Genomic DNA, 21,971 nt, shown 5'->3' with positions numbered 1-21,971 from the left:
TATCTTGTTGAAGATACGTTTTACTTGCATTTATTCCAAAATGTTATTATGAGTATTCTTTTTTAAAAAGGAATATTGTTTCATTCGAGGTTTATTTTCATTACAAGTTTATTGCCTCAAAAGTCTTTTCCTTTTATGCCCATTATCTAAGTGTCATCATATGTAGACAAAAATTTTATTACACCTTCGTGTGTTTTTAGCCCTTTGTTGGCTTTTGTACTCTTGTTCTAGTAGCTGAACATACTTGGTTTTAAGTGTATTTTTACGTAGACAAGAGATACTTTTTAGTCCATGTTGGCATGTATTCTCTTGCTCTTGTCGTAGATGCACTTATTTCAAGTATTATTATATGTAGACAAGAGGTTCGTTTACACACCTTTGTGTGTGTCTTTGGCCTTTAATGACTTTATATTCTTGATCTAGTAGCTTATACACTTGATTTATGGGTTTTGGAGGACTAATGAAGAAGTTGTTTGTAATGAATAAACTATTATTAAAATTTGCAAAATTCCATTCATGACTTGTATTTTTCAAGTAAATCATCTTTTTGATATGCATATCAAGTTGATTTCTTAGCATTTAATCTATATATTAAGTGCTTATGGTTTTTGCCACCCTTCTATGTAAAATGTTTTTTTTTCAATTAAGTGTGACTTTCATAAATGTTTTTTTTAAAAAAAAAAAACCTTGTGAACTCTTGGGTTTATTTTGCCTAAAGTATGCTTGGAGACTTCGTTTCTCTTATTTGGAACTTCACTACATGTTTGAAGCATGTTTTAGTTCTTTGAGTATTAATTCATATAATGATTCGTATATGCTCTTTATGGCCCTTTTTGGGCTCTCATTCAATAAAACATATGTATGTTATGCCTCTTCGTAGGCTTCTTGTGGTATCCCTTAGTGGATCATTTTGTTATTCCCCATTATGGGGTTATATTTGTCCAATGGTGGATCTTATGAATGCATTATGTATTCTTGCAATTTTTGCATAATTTGCTTCCGCTCATTTTGTTTTAACATAATGTATGATTTAGAAACTTTGGTTTTCTAAATTTTTCGTTTCATACTAAAGTAACTATCATATTATGCATAAATTTTGCACCTTGTTAGGAATGTTCCTTTTTGAGTAAAGTGCAAAGATATTGTTTACTTGTTCTTTGTTGTTTTCTTTTCTCAGGATCGTGGAGATAGGACAAAGGGAAGTACCTTGGATGGTTCGGGAAATGGGTTCATCATTTGAAGACAATTGGATGAAGGCTATTTCAAGTTTCATTGCATCCTTGCCGAAGCCTCTTGGAGTCGCCGAAGCCTCGTGGAGTTTTGCCCTTTTTTCAATCTTTTCGTTTCCCTGCAAAGCTTGAGGGGGGGTGTTAAAATGTACCCATCAATTGTTGTAATTAGATATATTTTATATATATAAAAGATGATACATATACATATATGGTATATATGTATATGTATCCTCCTATTTATATATATATCAAATATATATTTTCCTTTTGTTTAGTCGTAGGGGTATTTTAGTCTTTTCCTCTGTTTTACGCACATTCACTTTATGAATGAGATTGTAATTTATTTTCTTTTTCTTTTTCTTTTATTTTTTATTTCTTTTTTCTCAAGTACCAAAAGGTACCTTGGGGGGCCCACTCAAATAGACGTTGGGCCCCTTCCAACGGTCACATTTATGACCGTTGGAGGGGCTCCAACGTCTATGAGTGGAGCCCTTCCAAGGCTCCTTTTTGTTGTTATAAATAGGGGCTCTCCCCTTTGTATTTCTCAATCCTTGAGGGAGCTCTTGCTCCATTGTAATGGTGTTCTTACCCCTTCTCCATTATTTCTTCAATGATATGCAACTTATGACTTTATGTCATATTTTTCCCTTTTTATGGGTTTTATGTGTTAGCACATTATGTGCTTGTGTTGTTTCCTTTTAATGGGTATATTTGCACTTCACGTGCATAGGTATGGGTTCATTATTGAACCTAATGTATTTCAAGTCATTTTCTAACACAATGAAAGCCACAATGTCCATTGACCAATTCTTTGAGATATTTCTCCTTCCTGCACTGAAAAGTCAAGAACATTTGAAGTACTGCTGGCCTTCATCCCCTGGAACCCCTCTATATCCCTTTGTCTTCCTCTTCCAATCTCCATTTTATTTTCTTCAAAGGAAGTGAATTCCAATAATCAATTTTAGGTCCAGCGGCTCTAAATAGAGCCGTTGGACCTCCCCAACGACTCTTTGGAGATCCCCACTCTTGTGTATATATAAGGGGTGAAACCCCTCTCATTTGTTATGCTTCTTGCATGGATTCCTCTTGAATAAAATAATATTTTTATATTTGTGAGTGTTCCTTGTGTGCCCATTGAGTGGGTTTTGTGTGAGCCTATTTTGTGGTTCTTTGTGGTGTTTTCGGTGCATCTTATTGTGGCTCTTTTTGTGTATCCACTTTGGTGATTTAGAGAACATTGTTGGCGATTCTCATTTCCTTACATGGTATTAGAGCTTGGTGGTTCCAAGCTTTTTGTTGATGTTTGTGGATCATAGTTGCACACTTGAAGATTCAAATCCAAGTGTACGTGGTATCTTTTAGTGGTGATTGATCAATGTTGCTTCTACTTCAAATTTTGTGGAGTGACTATGTTTGTCTTTTCTTTTGTGGTTTCCTCTCTATTGATTCTCTCTCTCCCTCTCTTCTCTTTCTCACTCTTGTAAAATGGATGACATAGAAAGTGTCACCATTATGCCCATGAAACTTAATGAATCTAACAATGTAACATGGTCTTCAATCTTGAAACACTATATTTGGGGCAAAGGGTTATGGGGACTAGTGGATGAATCCAATCTTGAGCCCGAACTAGTTCTCACCAAAGTAGAAAAAGAGATGAAAGTTCCTCTTACGGAGGAGGACAAATCCAAAGCCTTGGTTACATATGAGAAAAAATGGAAAGAATGAAAGATGGGATATGCCAAGATCATGTATTGGCTAATTAATAGTGTTGATATAAAAAAATATTTAAGTCTTGCAAAGTTTAAGCATGCTAATAAAGCTTGAAAATATCTTAAGAAGATGTATTCCCTTCGCACTACCTATTGAGAATATGTGGTTTTAAGTGAAGTCCTTTTATATTAGATGCTATTTGTAATTTTGCTTTTATAATGGGCTTGGTTGTAATTTTTCTTTTAAGCCTCTCTCTATTTAACATAGAGAGAGGCTCTAATAACAGTTTATCGAGTTCTCTCTTCCTGTGCAGCTGTCTCTCTCTCTCCTCTCTCTCTCTATATCTAGGGTTCGGTGAATCTTCCTACATGGTATCAGAGCCTAGCCGATCGTGGGAGCGTGATCGATTGTGATCAAAGCACAATCGATCGTGGAAGTTTTCTCGATCGTGATTAAACTTCGATCCAATGAAAATATTTTTTCCAATCAGGTCATCGATTAATATTTTTTTAAGATCTGATGACAAATCTGGGCGTGCTGCTGGTCGTGGATGTTTTTTTTCTCGTGACTACCTGTTGTCGAGTTTTTTTTTCGCTGTGAGTTCCTGCTCGTGACTCTCTGTTGCCGAGTCTTATTTCATTCCCGATTGATTCTGCTGTTGGTAAGTGTTGACGAATGTTGGTTAGTGGTGGTGATTCTGTTGTTGGTTATTTCATTCCCTGGTGATTCTGCTGTTGCTGTTGGTGATTCTGCATATGTTTGGGCCCTATTTTTTTATCGTGATTTCATGGCGTGAGATCTTGATATCATGGACATGGGTACAGTTTGCACTGAACCACATTAGCTCCTGTGTGTTAATCTCTTTGCTTTCTGATCTCCCGTGAATGTGTGAAAGATATCAGTGTTTTTATTTCAGCCGTGATACCCTGATATTTGGGCCCTGAGTTTTTTTTTTGTATCGTGATTTCATGTCGCGACTTCCTGGTTTTTGGAGAAACAACAATCAAACTCGTAGTGGTGTTGCTCGTGATTGAAAAATGACTGATTGTCGAGCTGTATATGACTGGAGAGCAGCCCCTGTTATGAAACAGGTTCTGCGTATGCAGAGTTATGTTGGTCGTGATTCACTGACGTGTTGAAATTTTTTTTTTCATGTTTGTGGGCTGCTATTCACTACTGTCGTGGAAACTGCAGGCTAGATTCCCTGCTGTGCTGAGAAAGTACTCTTGTGTGAACAATAGAGTTATGTTGGTGTGTGAGTGTAACACACACTTTTCCCTGTGTTGATTGGAGTCTGTCCAGTTTTTTTTGCTTGCTGAACCAGAAGTATGGCTGAAACTTCGAAATGTGATTCAAAATTGGAAAATATTGGAGAATATAAGGCATTTGCCAATCCCTTTTCGTACGGCTCGTCTGTAAGGTTGAATGAAACTAACTATGCCAGGTTGTCCAGAACATTTATGATGTCGATATCTGGACATCGTAGAAAACATGTCTTGTTGGAAGACGAACCCACTGAAAAAGTGGGAAAATATGTTACCTGGGATGAAGATAATGACATAGTTATGTCATGGATTATGAATAGTGTCGAACCCCATATTGCAGATGGTTTAATTTACTATAATACCGCCAAACAGATGTGGGACAATCTTCGAGATACGTACTCACAAGAGACTAATGTGAGTCATATCCTGCAAGTTGAACAGGAAATATATAATTTACAGCAGGGAGATCAAACCTTGGCCCAGTACTATGCTTCCGTAAAAGCTGCCTTTGAAAGACTTAATGCTCACAGACCCCTCTGTTGTTCGAAACAAAAGGATCATCAAGAACAAACTATGGTTGCTCGGTTTCTTACAGGTTTATCTTCAGAATTCTCTGTTGCAAAAGTCCAATTGTTGACTGGTTCAGATGTACCTACTCTTGCTGAGGCATATAATCGTCTGAGTAGACTTGCGGTCTCTCTTCCACATTCTCAGCCTATGACTCAGTCATCTGTTCTAGTTGTCTCATCTGGGTATGGGCATGGAAATCTTCAGAACATCAGAGGACGAGGTCGCGGACGAGGTGTGGGAGACAGAGGAAAGCTTCAATGTACATTTTGTGGAAAATCTGGACATTTAGAAGATCGTTGCTGGGATAAGCATGGCCGGCCAACCTCCTCTTCATCAAAGTCATATGCTACTAAAGCAAATGTTACTACTCTCGAGGCAACAAAGGCATAGGAAAATATCTCTGCAAGTGACAGTAGTATCACCCTCAGTCGTGCTGAATATGATGAGCTGATAGCTCTTCGTCCTTTGAGTTCCACTCCTCCTGTAGCTGGTGTTGCCTATTCAACCGGAAATCATCTTCATCCGACTGACAGTAAGTGGATTATTGACTCTGGTGCATCCAGACATTTGTGTGGAAATTCACTTGTTTTTTCAGATCTAAAGGATATTAAGGCTCAACTTGGAGTCTCATTAGCCGATGGGAGCTCCTCCCCGGTTGTTGGTCAGGGAAATATTTCTATATCCTCCTCATTACAGTTGAAAAATGTTCTTCATGCTCCAAAATTTCCTCAAAGTTTACTCTCTGTTAGTTGCCTTATAAAAGAACAAAACTGTAGAGTAATATTTGATCCGATGGGTTGTCATTTTCAGGATTTGCTGACGGGGAAGAAGATTGGTGGAGGCTATGAAGAAAATGGAATTTACTACCTACATCATCCAATGGGTACTGTTCATGCTGCAGTGGAACATTCATTCAGTCCTGTTTAGTGGCATCGTCGTCTTGGTCATCCTTCATTGTCAAAGCTTCGTTCGGTCTTTCCTCAGATTCCTTCCACCACATCATTTCAGTGTGAAGCATGTCAGCTGGGCAAGCATCATCGAAGTTCGTTCCCTTTGAGTCAGAGTCAGTCTAGTAATAAAGTTTTTGAACTTCTTCATGCAGATGTATGGAGTCCTAGTAAGATTCCTACTAGGACTCAGTGTCGATACTATTTAGTTATTGTTGATGATTTCTCTAAGTTGTCATGGGTGTTTTTAATAAAGGAACGATCTGAAGTTCCAAGTATTATCAAATCTTTAATTCTTGAAATAAAAACTTAGTTTGAATCTATTGTCAAGATTGTTCGCACTAATAATGCTCTCAAGTTTAAATCAAAAGGTCTGTTACAATTTTACCAAGATAATGGCATCCAACCCCAAACTTCCTGTGCCTATTCATCTCAACAAAATGGGGTGGCTGAGCGAAAACATTGTCACCTGCTTGATGTTTCCAGGACCATTATGATTCAATCGAATGTTCCTGCGTTATACTAGGGTGATGCGATTACAACTGCTTGCTATCTGATCAACCACATGCCTTCATCTTCTGTGGGTGATCAAATTCCAATTCATATCCTAAAACCCAATACCCCCCTCTTCTCCCTCTCGCCCAAAGTATTTGGATGTGTTTGTTTTGTACACAAACTTGACCCTGACCGTGATAAATTAGCTGCTCAAGCTACAAAATGCATATTTATAGGTTATCCCAAAAATCAAAAGGGATATCGATGTTATGATCCTACTTCTCGCCGAGAGTATGTCAGTGCAGATGTATCTTTCTTGGAATCCACTCCATATTACTCTAGTACCGGTTCTCCGCTGCAGGTTGATCCAGCTGAGTCTTTTCCATTACCTATACCTCCTTTTCCTTTGGAATTCGTGCCCTCATTCCCGAACCAACCTTCATCCTCTTTCAGATTTCATAATCCTCCATTGGTATATGTGCGTAGAGCTCCACCTCCGCAAGTGCCTTCATCTTCTTCTTCCCCTGAGGTAAGTTCTACTGACAATAGTGATCTTCATGATGATGATAACAGGCCTATTGCTCTACGAAAGGGGACACGACAATGTACCTTATATCCCATATCTCATTTTGTCTCCGATGCCAGAATTGGAAATCAGATGAAATTTTTTATTTCAGCCTTATCTGCTGAAACTATTCCTCTGAACTATCAGCAGACAGAGCTTGATACTCGCTGGAAACTGGCTATGCAAGAAGAAATGGATGCTTTAATATCTCACATACATGGGATCTAGTTGATTCCCCAGCAGATGCTGACATTGTTGGATGTAAATGGGTATATACCATAAAGTACAAATCTGATGGTTCTATTGAAAGATACAAGGCCAGATTAGTAGCCAAAGGGTATACTCAGACATATGGTATTGATTTCTTTGAAACCTTTTCTCCTGTTGCACGGATGGGTACCATTCGTCTTGTTCTCTCAGTAGCTGTTCAACATGGTTGGAGCTTGTACCAATTAGATGTGAAAAATGCATTTCTATATGGGGATTTATCTGAGACCGTTTACATGCAACAACCTCCAGGATTCGAGGTTGAGGGGAAGTGTCAGAAGGTGTGTAGATTGAAAAAGGCGATTTATAGCTTGAAACAAAGTCCTCGGGTATTTTCTGGGTATAGAAGTTGCCCGGAGCCGTGAAGGGATGGTTTTGTCTCAACGGAAGTATGTTCTTGACTTATTAAAGGAAACGAGAATGTTGGGAGCTAAACCAGCAAATATTCTCATGGACTATAAAGTTCAGTTGTTTGAAGAAGGGTCAAAACTGGTTGATAGCAAAAGCTATCGCTCCCTAGTAGGGAAGCTACTGTATGTAACTGTGACCAGGCCGGATATTGCTTTAGCAGTAAGCAAAGTTAGCCAGTTTATAGACAAACCAACTGAGGTACACTGGAATGCAGCTATTATGATTCTCAGATATCTAAAATCTTCTCCTGGAAATGGGTTATTGTTCAGGAAAGGTGAAACTCTGGAGATAGTGGCCTATTCTGATGCTGTCTATGCAGGATCTGTAGTGGATAAAAAATTTACCACGGGATTCTGTGTGTTCCTGGGAGACAACTTGATCTCTTGGAGAAGTAAGAAGCAAAATGTGGTTTCTAGGTCGAGTGCAGAATCAGAATATCGGGCTATGGCCCAAACAACTGCTGAATTGATGTGGGTTCGTATTGTTCTTCATGATCTTCAGGTGAAGGTTTCCTCTCCCATGACCATGATGTGCGATAACAAAGCTGCAACATATATAGCGAACAATTCTGTATTTCATGAGAGAACAAAGCACATTGAGGTTGATTGCCACTATGTAAGGGATATGGTTCAAGCTGATCATATCACTACCAAATATCTAAAGTCGGAAGACCAAGTTGCAGATATGTTTACAAAACCTCTTGCTAGACCAAATTTCTCAAAATGTTGTGACAAGCTGAGCATGATTGATATCTATGCTCCAGCTTGAGGGGGAGTGTTGAGAATATGTGGTTTTAAGTGAAGTCCTTTCATATTAGATGCTATTTGTAATTTTGCTTTTATAATGGGCTTGGTTGTAATTATTCTTTTAAGCCACTCTCTATTTAACATAGAGAGAGAGGCCCTAATAACAGTTTATCGAGTTCTCTCTTCTTGTGCAATCGTCTCTCTCTCTCTCTATCTAGGGTTCGGTGAATCTTCCTAAACTACCCAAGGAGGAAAAAGCATTAGAGAATATTTTAGTGAATTATCCAATCTTTAGAATAAGTTCACTCTTCTTGAGCCTAGATGGCATTTTCCCGAAGATATAGAACTCCGCCAAAAACAAATAGATGTAGAACACTTCTATCCATTTGTGAATGGCTTAAGATCGGAGTTTGAGTTCACAAAATCGGCTCTCCTCTATAGAGGAAAAAACCCTTTATTGAAGACACCATTGAAAAGCTAAGTATGGAGAAAAATAGGCTTTAAAAGAAGACTTCTAAGAGTGATGATGACTCAGTTCTAACCGTATCTAGGCCAAGAAACTATGTTCATACTTACAAACCACCATACTATAGAAGGCCAAACAATGATCATTATGGAAAACAAGGCAATGAGTTTGAGAAAGAAAATTTATTTGCTATTATTATCATGAACTGGGACACGTCAAAACCTATTGCCCTAAGTTGAAAAAACCTTATGATAAGAAGGTTGCCTTTGTTGCACAAGATTCAAGTGCGTTCAAAACTATGCAAGATTTATCTATTGGGAACATGTTCTTGACTCAACTTGTGGAGGCTTTTCAACCTCTATTCAAAGGAGCTTCATCAACTGGAGTTACGGTCTCTTCCTTTGGCATCACGGATTCCTGTAAATCTCTTTCACTTATTGACTTAGGTGCCTCATTTCACATGACACCAAATGGTGATATCTTATCCGAATGTCATAACTCAAGCGGGTTAAATGTGTTTACTGCTGATGGGAAATCTCTTGAGATAAAAAGAATAAGGAATTTTGAAAATATTTCTCAAAATTTAAAAAGGTTTTTTATTCAAAAAATTATATATATTCCTAAATTAAATTTAAAATTTTTGTATGTTTCTCAATTATATGATGATGGATGTAATGTTTCCTTCTCTTCTATTGGTTGTCGGGTGCAGTATCGTCAGTCAAGGAAGCTGATTGGGAAAGGCCAGAGAGGTGGTTTATACTGCATAGTTTTTTTTGGAAATACCCAAGAATACCTTTTGTTATAATGTTTAGAAACTAGATTTGGATTTATGGTATAAAAGGCTTGACCATCCTAATATATCCAAGATTCAGTATTTTTCAAAGATGAAAAACTTTTATAATTCTGAAAATTTTATATGTGAAGATTGTATTCTTGGCAAAATGAAGTGATTACCATTTCAAGAAAGAACCTTTGTCTCTGAACAACTACTTGAGTTAATACATTCGGATGTGTGGGGCCCAATACCTAGTATATCTAACGGTGGGTTTGCATATTATGTAATCTTTGTTGATGATTTTACTAGACATACTTATATTTATTTTTTTAAATACAAATCTAAAGTCTTTTCACATTTTCAAATATTTCATAATTTAGTAAAAAATAAATTTAAAAATAATATCTTTATCTTTCACATTAATTCACAGGGAGAATTTTTATTAAAAGAATTTAAAGATTACCTAGATTTAAATGGTATCACACATCAAAAATCTTGTCCTTACACTCCACAACAGAATGATTTGGCTGAAAGAAAACATATGCATATCATAAAGACAACAAAAACTTATTACAAACCAAGTACCTAAAGATTTTTGGGTTGAAGCCACATTAACTACAATTTATCTTATTAGTAGAATGCCATAATCTTTTTTAAAAGATGTATCATCAATTGAAAAACTTTTCAAACTAATTCTTGATTATTCTAGATTAAGTGTCTTTGGATGTAAATATATTTTTTTTATTGATAAGAATAATAAACTTTCTCCCCGTACTATTCCTTGTGTCTTTTTGGGATATGCGAATAACCAAAAAGGCTATAGATACTTTGATTTTAGAAATAAAAAACTATATGTTTCAAGAAAAATGTCTTTTTTAGAAAAAAAGGTTTTTTGAAATTAAAAAATCTAAGAAAATAATTGAGTATTCTTTCTCGTTGGATCTAATTCCAAAGTATGACGATTGCGATGTTGATCTTGATGAAGATCGGAAAGTTAGAAATGGTATAACGAGTAAAGAACAATCTCATGATGATGAGATTAGAGACGAGCAACTTCATACTGGATTAAAGTTATATCCAATATTTCAGCATAGTGATTCTGAACATCCATGTGCCCTTGAAGAATATACTGATAATAAAAACCATATAGAAATACTAACTGAAAGGTCATCTAGAGTATCGAAACCTTTCGAGAAATTTGTCTTATGATTCATTTTCACTTAAGTACCAAGCCTATATTGATTTAATACATTCATATATAAAACCCTCAACCTATGCTCAAGCAAAAGAACATTCTGAATATGTAGAAGCCATGATGATAGAGTTAAATGTTTTATAAAAGGCAAATACTTGAACTATTCAAGACATTCCCCTAGGAAAGAAACCTACAAGTTGTCGATCGGTGTATAAGGTAAAAACCAAGAGTGATGAAACTCTTGAAAAGTACAAAGCCATATTAGTTACCGAGGGATATTTTTACGAGTATGAAATAGATTATGAAGAAACATTTGCCCCAATTGCTAGGATGACCATAGTTAGGACCTTAGTAGCTCTTGCCTCTGTGAGAAGATGACCAATATATCAAATGGATGTCAAGAATGCATTTCTTAATGAGAATTTGGTTGAAGAAGTTGATATGGAAGCACCACCTGGAATAACTATTCCTAAAGAAAAGTCTTCATTTAGATAAAGTCTTGTATGGTTTTAAACAAGCACCAAAGGCTTGGTATGACTGGTTTAGTCAAGTTATGCTTGATGTTGGATTTTAATCTTGCTTGACTGACAAAACTTTGTTTATTAATATTTCTGGTGCAGGTATTATTATTCATCTCCTCTACGTGGACGACATGATCATCATTGGAGGAGACAAACAGAGAGTTGAACACATTAAAAAACTTCTCAAAACACGTTTTGAAATGACTGATTTGGGTTTTTTAAAATATTTTCTTTATATTAAAGTTGCTTATTCTTCTAGAGGTTTTCTGTCGACTCAATCTAAATTTGCTCTAGATATTGTTGTCAGGTCTGGAATCTCAGATGATAAGTAGGTTGACACTCACGAAGTTGTCAATGCTAAAATGAGAATTGATGATGGAGAACCCCTTGAAAATCCAACACTGTACAAACAACTATTAGAGGCACTATCTTATTTTTCAATTACGAGACCACCTGACATAGTGCAAGTAGTTCACACAACCAACCAGTTTCAACATGCTTTCACCTCTGTTCATATGAAAGCAGTTTTATATATTATTAGATATATTAAGGCGTCCATTTATCAAAGCCTTTTTTATCTGCTTCTTCATCTTTAGATTTAATTGCTTATACTGATGTTGACTGGAAAGGTGATCCCTATAACTGACACTCAACCACGAGTTTTTGTATTTTCTTAGGTGACTCATTGATCTCATGGCGATGTAAGAAGCAGCAGAAGGTCTCTCTCTCTTGGACTGAAGTATAATACTGAGCCATGGTTATAACCACTAGGGATGTTGTATGGTTAAGAAGATTGCTGGTAGATATGGGCGTTCAAATTAAAGGAACATCCCGAATGTGTTGTGACAACAAAAGTTTCATTTATATCGTTAGCAACTAGACCTTTCACGACCGAACCAAACATATTGAGATGGACTGTCACTATATCCGAGAGCAGTATCTACATGACACTATCGATCTTGCTTATGTTACCTCAGAATATCAATTGACAATTTTTTTCACCAAATCTCTCACTGCTCCTAGATTTCACTTTCTTAGGAGTGATATATATATATATATATAACTTGGTTAGGTTAGTTTATTTTAAATTTTTTGTTTAAGTTTGAACTAGTTAACACTTGTTGACTAGTCAACAAAAGAGTCATTCAGAGAGGTCCAACGGCTCTATTTAGAGCCGTTCAACCTTCCCAACGACTCTTTGGAGCTCCCCACTCTTGTGTATATATAAGAGGTGAAACCCCTCTCATTTGTTATGCTTCTTTCATGGATTCCTCTTGAATAAAATAATATTTTTATATTTGTGAGTGTTCCTTGTGTGCCCATTGAGTGGGTTTTGTGTGAGCCTGTTTTGTGGTGTTTTCGGTGGATCTTATTGTGACTCTTTTTGTGTATCCACTTTGGTGATTTGGAGAATATCGTTGGAGGTTCTCATTTCCTTATAGTATCAATTAATGCTTTTGTTTTATATTCTGATGGTTGAAGTCCTGTAATTTTTTTCCCTTTTATGCTTCTTGGGTAGGAATTTTGGTGAAATAAAAAATAAGCTTCTTCTAAGTGTTTTCCTTCAACATGGTTTCTGATGCATTTGCTTTTCACAGCCTGAGGATATGTCTTCTTCTTTCCCCTCTGACAAGAGCGGGGATCTCTCTTTCTCTGTTTTGAACATGTCTTCGGTGGAGGGCACAATCAGGTTTTCTTCCTATCATTCATTCATATCTTATAGTCTATAGTAGTCATATCTTCGAACTTCGTGTTTTTAATGATTACACATGAACATGAAGAAGCATGTACTTACATTCTGTCTTGTTAAACAGGGTTGGTGAGAATCAGGGAAGTGATCAATGTTCGGAGAAAAGATTACCTAAAGAGTTCATGGGAAGAAAAATTGTAAGTCATTTTTCTATTGTGGAGCGTTTATACTGTATTTGATTGTTATATTGGTGGTTCTTTTGATTCTAATGTTGGTAAGGTGGCAACTTCTTTGCTTTATGTTACAACCCCTGACCCATGACCTATTGTCTTGGATCAAGGTTCTTCAACTGGTTTGTATATCATGACCTACGTGCACAAACACATACATCATACATGTATTTCTTGAATCTTTATATATGAATCAACATTTCAATTAAAACAATATTATGAAACTGATACCCACTTTTTTTTGTATTTCTTACATTTTGAGAGAACCTTTTGTGTCGTTTTTTACCTTCTCTTACATGACATCTTAGTTTGTGCAGGTCTGTGAGGAAGGTCAACCTTTGAAACTGGAGGGTGAGTAGCGACCTTCTTCTTTTGGTCCATGTTGCATGCACACACACATGCATACCTATGTACGTGTGTGTATTGCCATTTGGCATTTATATAGTTGTTTGCTCTAAATGTTGCTGTTTGTACTGGACCTACTGGCTTTTAGAGGACTTCAAAAGTCAATGGCTCACAATGCACCAACATTTCAAAAGTCAATGGCCATTTTTGTGAAGTTTTCAATGACTATATGAGGGGACACAATACCAGGGACCAAAATGGAGTGTCTGTGTGATGTAGGTTGGATGTTACTATGTATAATTTGGATCCAGATTCAACAGTACATCGTCTGATCTAGTTCGATTTTGATTTGAATCTGGATTGTGTTAAAAAATTCATCTTCATATCCAGGTCAACTTTATTCCAGCCCACATTTCATCTATTGGCACGCCCTAGTGGTGCTGACTGTTAATGCATCAAATCAGTCAATTTTAAATCATGGCTACAGGTGTGTGGTAAACGTGCTAACATCCACTAAAAGACCGTGGTCATTAGCAGCCCCCTGTACCTACATACCTACATGCATATATTCATACACATATACAATTATACATGTAATACCCACTCACAGACACATACATTGCATATACATGCATTCATGGATATATGTTTTTTTCAATTATTGTGGTCTGAAGCCTTTTTCTAAAAAACGTATCACAGTAAATTGAAAATTTTCAAAATGATAATATTGCAATAATGTGGTTATATCATCACGATACTTTTTTTTTCCCTTTTCAAAACCCTTTCATTTTTCCATTTTCCAATGTTTGTTAATTTTATGTTAAAAATCCCTGTGATTTTCCCACAAAAAAGCTCCTATTTGATCTTGAGAAAAGCCTTCATTGGTATTATTGCCCGACTGATATTTGTGTTCTGCATGCATACATGCATACATGTGTGCGTATTTCTCCAGTATATGTATAAGTTCTTTTGTGCGTGGACTTATGGCTGATTTACCAATGTGGCAGATCTTAAATGGTTGAACTTTTGTGTGTGTGTGTGTGTATTTTGCTTCCACGACCTTTACTGGACATGAAAGAGTTCAGCAGATTACTCTGCCCATATGTGAAGTACCATAATTGTCCGAGTTCCGCAGATTACTCTGCCCATATGTGAAGTACCATAATTGTCCCATAAAGTATTTATCAACATTACGTTTATTAAGTAATCCTACAGAGTAAAAGAATATTATTTATTCAGTGCATCTTTCAGTTGTCTCTCGTGAATTTACAAAAAGACTCCTATTCTGGCCTCCTGTCCTACCTCATCTGATTTCTCTGTATCTGGCAACCAATAATGAGAATTTCTAATGAAATGACACTAAAAACTGTAGCATTTTGTTCTGATCAGCTTCTACATGTGGTCTCATTTTTCCTTTCTTTGTGCTAAACTAAGAAGCTTGAATAAGATCTGACATCCTGTTGTCTATGCTAATGTGATGGGTGCGATTTGGTCAGGCAAATATTAAGAGCTCCAGGCCAACCTTTAGGATTTCATTAGATTTTGTAGATCTGACATGTTCTTGTCTGTACTAATCTGATGGGTGCGATTTGGTTAGGCAAATATTAGGAGCTTTTGAACTCACCTTTAGGACTTCGTGTAAATTTGTGGATTGCTTATAGGTAACCATTCTTTGATGTATTGATTTCAGACATTCTGTGTTCTCCAGAATTTTGTCAGAAAATTCTGTTTTCAACAATTATATTTATTAGGTTTCAGTGACTTCCTATTGGTAAAACTATCCTTGTTAGCCGTATTTTATGGAAAAATAAACGTCTTGTTATAGTTTGGACTGTTCTTTGTTGTGTCCTTAGGCTGTTGGTATCATTGTAACTTAATGTAATTTATTTGGCAAGATTTTCTGGTATTTGGCTTGTGATGCGGTTGTTAATATATATATATATATATATATATATATTGTTCCTTTATGTAAATTAAAATACCCATAAGGGATATTTCAGTCTTTTCACTGATGTAATAGGTGTCAGCCCACTAGGGGCCACTGGTAAATTGTTTTTTTTATTTTTTGTGTACTTTATAGCTGTTGGGCCAGTCCATGGTCCCAATGGTTATATTTATAGTCTTTGGGGCTGGCCCAACGTCTAGTTAGACCAGCCCTTGTGTCTTCTAGTGTGCCTATTTAAAGGCTCACTCCTTGTATTTCTTATGCATTTTGCTAAGCATTTTTCAAGTGTAACATTTTATTTTTTTTGTATTGTGCTTGCCCATAGTGGCTCTTGTATGCACTTGTGCTTTTGTGATTGCTTTCACTCTATGTCACATAGACATGGCTAAGTGGCCCACATACCCTTGTCGATGCTGCCCGACATGGGGACGAGTCTCGGGCGTGGCACATGTATGTTTTGGGCCCGAATTGGGTCGGGTCCAACCTGGACCCAACCCGAAACCCAAAAATTCCTTTTTTTTTTCACAAAACCCTAAAAAAAGAGAGGAGGAGAAAAAGGAAGAAGAGAAAGGAAGGAAAAGAGAGAGGACCTTCTACCCTTCTTCCTCTGCTCCTCCACCTTCTTCATCCAAACAAGAGGGAGAGAGATAGAGAGGCGGTGGGACAAAACCCTCAGAAGCAGAAGAAAGAGCGAAGGAGAAAGAGGAAGAAGAAGAAGATGAGGAGAGGAGGAAGAACGAAAAGAGAGAGGGCACCATACCTTAAACATGCTCACAACTTTTCGTTCTTCTTCTTCACATCGAGATTGAGTGAGAGAGAGAGAGCAGCGGCTCCACCTCCTCGTTCTTCTTCACATTGACAGAGAGAGAGAAACCCCTTCCCTTAAAAATAAAATAAAAAATTTCAATCACCCCCTGTTTTGTAAACAATTCATTTTACCCCTTGTTTTTTAAACAATTCATTTATCCCCATATTAAAAAAAATCATTTTACCCCTTAAATAAAAACACAAACCATAAAACAAACATCCTCCAACCCCCCCCCTACACACACACACACACACACACACACATATATATATATATATATATATATATATATATATATATATATATATATATATATATATTAGTTGTGTCCTCATACCCGCACTTTTCGAGTTTGTTGTGTCGTACCCTCTGTACTCGCACTCGAACCTGTACCCATGTGACAACTTTCACTTGATTGTTGTATTTTTGGTGGACTAGTGCGCGTGCTTTCTTTATTGTATTTTTGTTAACCCTTAGTGAGTTTTCCATTGTATTTTCGCTTGCTTCATTACATGGTATTAGAACCATAGGATCTTAGGATTGTAAAACTTCTTCAAAGATCGTGTTTGCGGCAAAGTAAAAATTTTCTTCAAGCTCTATCTCTTCTCCTTCAAGATGACGGATAAAGAACCCATGACGATCATCACATTCAAGCTAAACGACTCCAACTACCTAATGTGGGCCGCCACCGTGGAGAACCACCTTAAGGGAGGGAAATTGTGGGGGTAAGTGGTATCACATGTGAACCACAACTCATACTTACCAAGAAGGGTGGAGATCAAGTTAAAGCTCTTGATAATGATGAGAGAGAAAATGCACTTAAAGAATGCTACATCGAAGTTGAAGATTAGGAAGTCGAGAATGCCCAAATTCTCTCTTAGTTCCTAACTAGCATGAAACTCAAGATTGCCGCAAACATGGTGAAATTTAAGAAAGCATGTGAAGCATGGATTTTTCTCAAAAACATGTTCATGCAAAATAACTTGGCATAACATGTTCTTCAGGAGAAGATCCGGACCACAAAACAAGGTGACAAAAGTGAGATTATTATGGCACTCTTACCGCTTTGAGATGAATTAGATTTACTTGAGCCTAAGTGGGAAGGCTCCGCCATCGAGTTGAGGCAAAAGCAACTCGAGAAGAAACACTTGTTTGCGTTCTTATTTGGGTTAAGACTTGAGTTTGAACAAGTGAGGTCTACAATTTTGCATAGGACTGTAACCAACTCTCTAAGTGCTTCATTTGGCGAAGTGTACTAAGCTGAGACTTGGCTTGACAAGCCTAAAGGAAGTGAGGATGTGCTTGCCATGTCAAGACTTGGCAACAACGTGAAAGCAAGTAAGCCTCCACATTTTGGGAGGAACAATGGAAGAGGAAGGAAAATTATTTATCACTTTTGCCAAGAGCTGGGGCATATCAAACTGGAGTGTCCTAAGCTCAAAAAGAAGGTAGCGACTATTGAAGAGTCATCTAAAAAGGGTGACAAAGCTATTAAAAAAGGAGGGAATCTTAAGGATTCTATTCATTAGCTAACTATTTCTTAAGGCATCTTTCACATCTACTTCTAGTGCCACCATATCTACCTCCTCTCCTCTAGGTACGCTTTATTGGATACTTGACTCTGGTGCCTCCTTTCACCTGACCCCTTAGTAAATTTTTTTTCAAGATCCTAAAGTTAAGAGTTCTTCCAAAACTCAATCTTAATCTATTTTCAGTTTCACAAATTTCGGATTGTGTGTATGAGGTTTCCTTCTCATAAAAAAAATGTTGGTTAAAGATTGCCAGTCAGGGAAGCTGATTGGGAAAGGCCATAGGAAGAGAGATCTCTACTATTATGAAGAAACCGGCTAGTTGAAATTTCGATGCTATATACGACATGATAATAATCTTCTTAAGGTACTCTTCATAAATAGTGGCAATCCATCTCGATATGCTTCGTCCGTTCATAAAATGTGTGATTGCCAGCTATGTATATGACGCTTTTGTTATCACAACATGACCTTGAGGGTGCCTGTATTTGGATCTTCATCTTTTCTTAAAGTTGTCTCAACCACAGTTTCGAATGTCGTGGTAGCCATGGCATGATACTCAGCTTTAGTTGATGTCAGTGATACCTTCTACTGCTTCTTGCATTTTCAGGACACCAACGAGTCACCTATAAACACACAAACTCTGTAGTGGAGCGTCTGTCATTGGGATCACCTCCCCAATCAGAGTCAGTATAAGCAATCAATTCAAGTGGTGAGGAAGAAGACAATATAATTCTTTTAGAAACAAAAAATTATAAATATCTAATAATACTCATAACAACACTCATGTGCACAGTGGTAGGGGAATGTTGGAATTGATTGACTGTATGTACTACATGTGAGATGTCAGATCTGATGATGGTTAAATAAGTGAGGGCCCCAATCATTTGCCAGTAAGGAGTATGATCATTTAAGGGTGTACCATCATGTATCTTCATTTTTGCATTTATCACTTCAGGAATGCCCACCCTTTTCTCATTCGTAATTCCAGACATATCAATAATTTCAATAGCAAACTTGAATTAAGTTAGAAAATATCCACTAGCAGAATATGCAAACTCAATCCCTAAAATGTATGATCATCCAAGGGTGTACCATCATGTATCTTCATTTTTGCATTTATAGCTTCAGGAGTGCCCACCCTTTTTTCATTTGTAATTTTAGACATGTTAATGATGTCAATAGCAAATTTGGATTGAGTTAGAAAATAGCCATGAACAAAATATGCAAACTCAATCCCTAAAAAGTATATAAGAAAATCTAGATCAGTTATTTCAAAACTTTGTTTTAAAATATTTTTAATAAAACTAACTCTTTGTTTGTCTTCTCCAGTGAGATCATGTCGTCAACATAGAAAAGAAGAATACCAATACTTGTATAAGATCTCTTAACATACATAGTAGTGTTAGTATAACAGAAAGTAAAACCTAGTTTAACCATAACAGAATTAAATTGATCATACCAGGCTTTAGGAGTCTGTTTAAGGCCATAAAGTGCTTTTCTTAACCAAAGCACTTTACCAATAGGAACCTTATATCCAGGTGGTGGATCCATATAAACATCTTCTTTCAATTCACCATTGAGAAAGGCATTCTTGACATCCATTTGATAAATAGGCCAACATCCAATGGCAACTACATCTATAAGAATTCTAACAAAGGTCATCTTAGCTACTTGTGCGAATGTTTCATCGTAATCTATCCCATACTCTTGTGAATAACCCTTGGCCTCTAATCTAGTCTTATGTCCTAAACTTTCATCACTCTTGGTTTTAACTTTAAACACCTATATACAATCTATCCTCTTGTTTCCATGAGGAGGATCTTTTAATTATCAGGTTTTAGATGTTTCTAAGGCTCATATTTCTTTATTCATAGCATGTATTGTAACGCCCCAAAATTTCAAACTTGCAAACCTTTCAAAAGAACAGACAAGAGACTAAAAAGAGATCTCTTTATCTCAGAGATGGTTTATGAAATCAGCGAAAGACTATTCTTTTGTAAAATTCAGAAAGGCAAGCTGACAACTTTGGGCGCGTTAGCTAAAAGAACCAAAACGCACAACCCATGCTACTTGCAAACACTTAGAAAAACCACTTTCATTTAAGAAGTTCTCTAAATAGTACAAAATTCGGATATCCCAAGGAAAATCCGTTACAAAACCCCAAACATCAGGACGCAAGTTAAGAGCAGGAAGAAGAATGTCTTGGAGCCATCTTGCCTATGAAGGCGAATGTGAGGCCATTTATGTGATTACAACATTGTGCATTTAGCACTGTTCGAGGTCGCACGACCGTCTCATCCGATCATCGCAGTACTAGACGTGTCGTGCACGACTACAAATACTCTAGGATGAAGGGGGTATAGCTCCTCAATAGAAGCCTCAACAGGAGTGTTTCACAAAGATGTAAAGTTTATCAACTTTACTTTATCTTTCGAAACAGCAGTAACTTGTGCCAACATTATGCATGCGATTTTCTAGAACCTCATCCGCTATCGGGGTATCTACATGCCTCGCATGACTCGATACCGGCCTCGATAGACGGGATACAGGTTTCTCAACAGAACCCCTGCCTGCATACTCGAAGAGTCAGGATCCTTGCAAGATATCCCTCTCCTTAGACGAGGATGTAACGCTAGCTTGCAACTCAACTCTCGTCGCAAGAGAGAGGGTAGTAAATGCCCCTTGCATCCTCCACGAGGATGCCTTTAAGGCATACGCAAAGAGCAAGAACCTGCACGTCGTCTGCAATAGCAAGGCAATACCAACACATATGCAAAAGCAAGAGCCTAGGCGCAGAGCGCGACGTAAGGTAAAGGCGGTAAGCAGAAGTGCAACACTAACCCTCGACGCGATGCGCGTCGGCAAGTATAAACTGATAGAAGGTAACGGGCAAGGATCGCGAAACCGCATCCTTGAGTGAAGTGCATACTCATATAAATATATATATTTGTATATATATATTCATTTAATGATCGTTTTTAGTTTAATTGAACTTAATTCAATTACCCAAGTCTTCCGTGCAATCTTCTCCTACCTTGGAGAGTTACGAGCTCGCTGGCGTCTGCGGATGTACACGATTGACGGCTCGGGTCGCGGAGCGCGAGTGGGATACGTCGTAGCTGCAAATATGCGATATTAACATGCAACCCAGACAAAAGCAAAAGCAAGGAGAAGACTCGACTTCTCCGATAGATAGGGCTGGGGCCAACCGTCCTAATTGCCTCGAAAAAAGGATGGGGCAGGGCCAAATGACCCTTGCTGCCAAAAGAGGGACGTAGTCAAAGCGAGCTGATGACTTACGCTTACTGAGAATTCTTCGTTGAAGACCAACTATTACAATGATCTATCCCCATCACGATGTAGTTTCCGAAGATTACCCAGCCTGTCGGCCAAGGCTCGTGCACAAAGGGTAGGGGCCATCGGCCCCTGCTAGTAAACAAAAAGGCAGGGGCCATCGGCCGATGGCCCCTGCTAGAACGACTAAAAGGGTAGGGAGGAGGGGCCCGATCCCTCCCCTGCCGTAGCAGAGAACAGGGAGGAGGGGCTCGGCCCCTCTCCTACCGTAACGGAAGCAGGGAGGGGGCTCAGCCCCTCCCCTGCCATAACGAAAGAAGGGAGGAGGCTCAGCCCCCTCCCCTACCGTAACGGAAGACGGGAGGGGACTCAGCCCCTCCCCTGCCGTAACGAAAGAAGGGAGGAGGCTCAGCCCCCTCCCCTACCGTAACGAAAGAAGGGAGGAGGCTCAACCCCCTCCCCTACCGTAACAGAGAGCAGGGAGGGTTGTCGTGCCCCTTCCCTGCTAAAAGGGGGCACAAGGAGGGGATTTGACCCCTCCCGTGGCCACACAGAGAGGTGAGGGAGAGAGAGAAGAGACTGAGAGGGAAAAGAGTGGCTTACATGGGGAGGCTGCCGGAGAGAAGCTCGCCGGAGACAGGAGGTCGCCTGCGTCGGTGACAGTGGACGAGCGAGAGAGTTGGAGACACCGATCGAGACGAGAGGGTCGGTGAGGGAGAGAGTCGGGGACGAGAGGGTGAGAATGAGAGAACATAGAGCGAGAGGTTGTGAGGGGGGTTTCGTAACCCTCCTCCCGCATGACTCGCTGTCTTTTAATGACAGTGAGGGGCGGTGGCCCGGGTCAGGTCCGGGTCGGGTCCGGCCCAAACCAAAACATTTTTTTTATGTTATTACATCCTACCCTCCTTAAAATAATTTCGTCCGCGAAATTTCTATAGCATATATTGGTCAAAATACAAGAC

General features: G+C 38.2%; 1 protein-coding gene across 3 annotated transcripts in view; it reads left to right on the top strand.

The window, feature by feature from the left end:
- The window catches only part of LOC149846956 (polyadenylate-binding protein-interacting protein 4-like), a 176,746-nt gene that overhangs the window by 40,768 nt on the left and 114,007 nt on the right, over nucleotides 1–21,971 (top strand). For all 3 annotated transcript variants that reach the window (XM_089996689.1, XM_089996690.1, XM_089996687.1), the window contains 3 exons: nucleotides 12,764–12,855; nucleotides 12,980–13,052; nucleotides 13,403–13,436. In XM_089996689.1, the coding sequence (XP_089852815.1) occupies nucleotides 12,764–12,855; nucleotides 12,980–13,052; nucleotides 13,403–13,436 (199 nt within the window). The remainder of the gene's footprint in view (nucleotides 1–12,763; nucleotides 12,856–12,979; nucleotides 13,053–13,402; nucleotides 13,437–21,971) is intronic.

The sequence above is a fragment of the Nuphar pumila genome, chromosome 2, assembly GCF_984573655.1.
Source record: "Nuphar pumila chromosome 2, dmNupPumi1.hap1.1, whole genome shotgun sequence".
NCBI classification, from domain to species: domain Eukaryota; kingdom Viridiplantae; phylum Streptophyta; class Magnoliopsida; order Nymphaeales; family Nymphaeaceae; genus Nuphar; species Nuphar pumila.
This window is presented reverse-complemented; position numbering and strand designations above follow the sequence as displayed.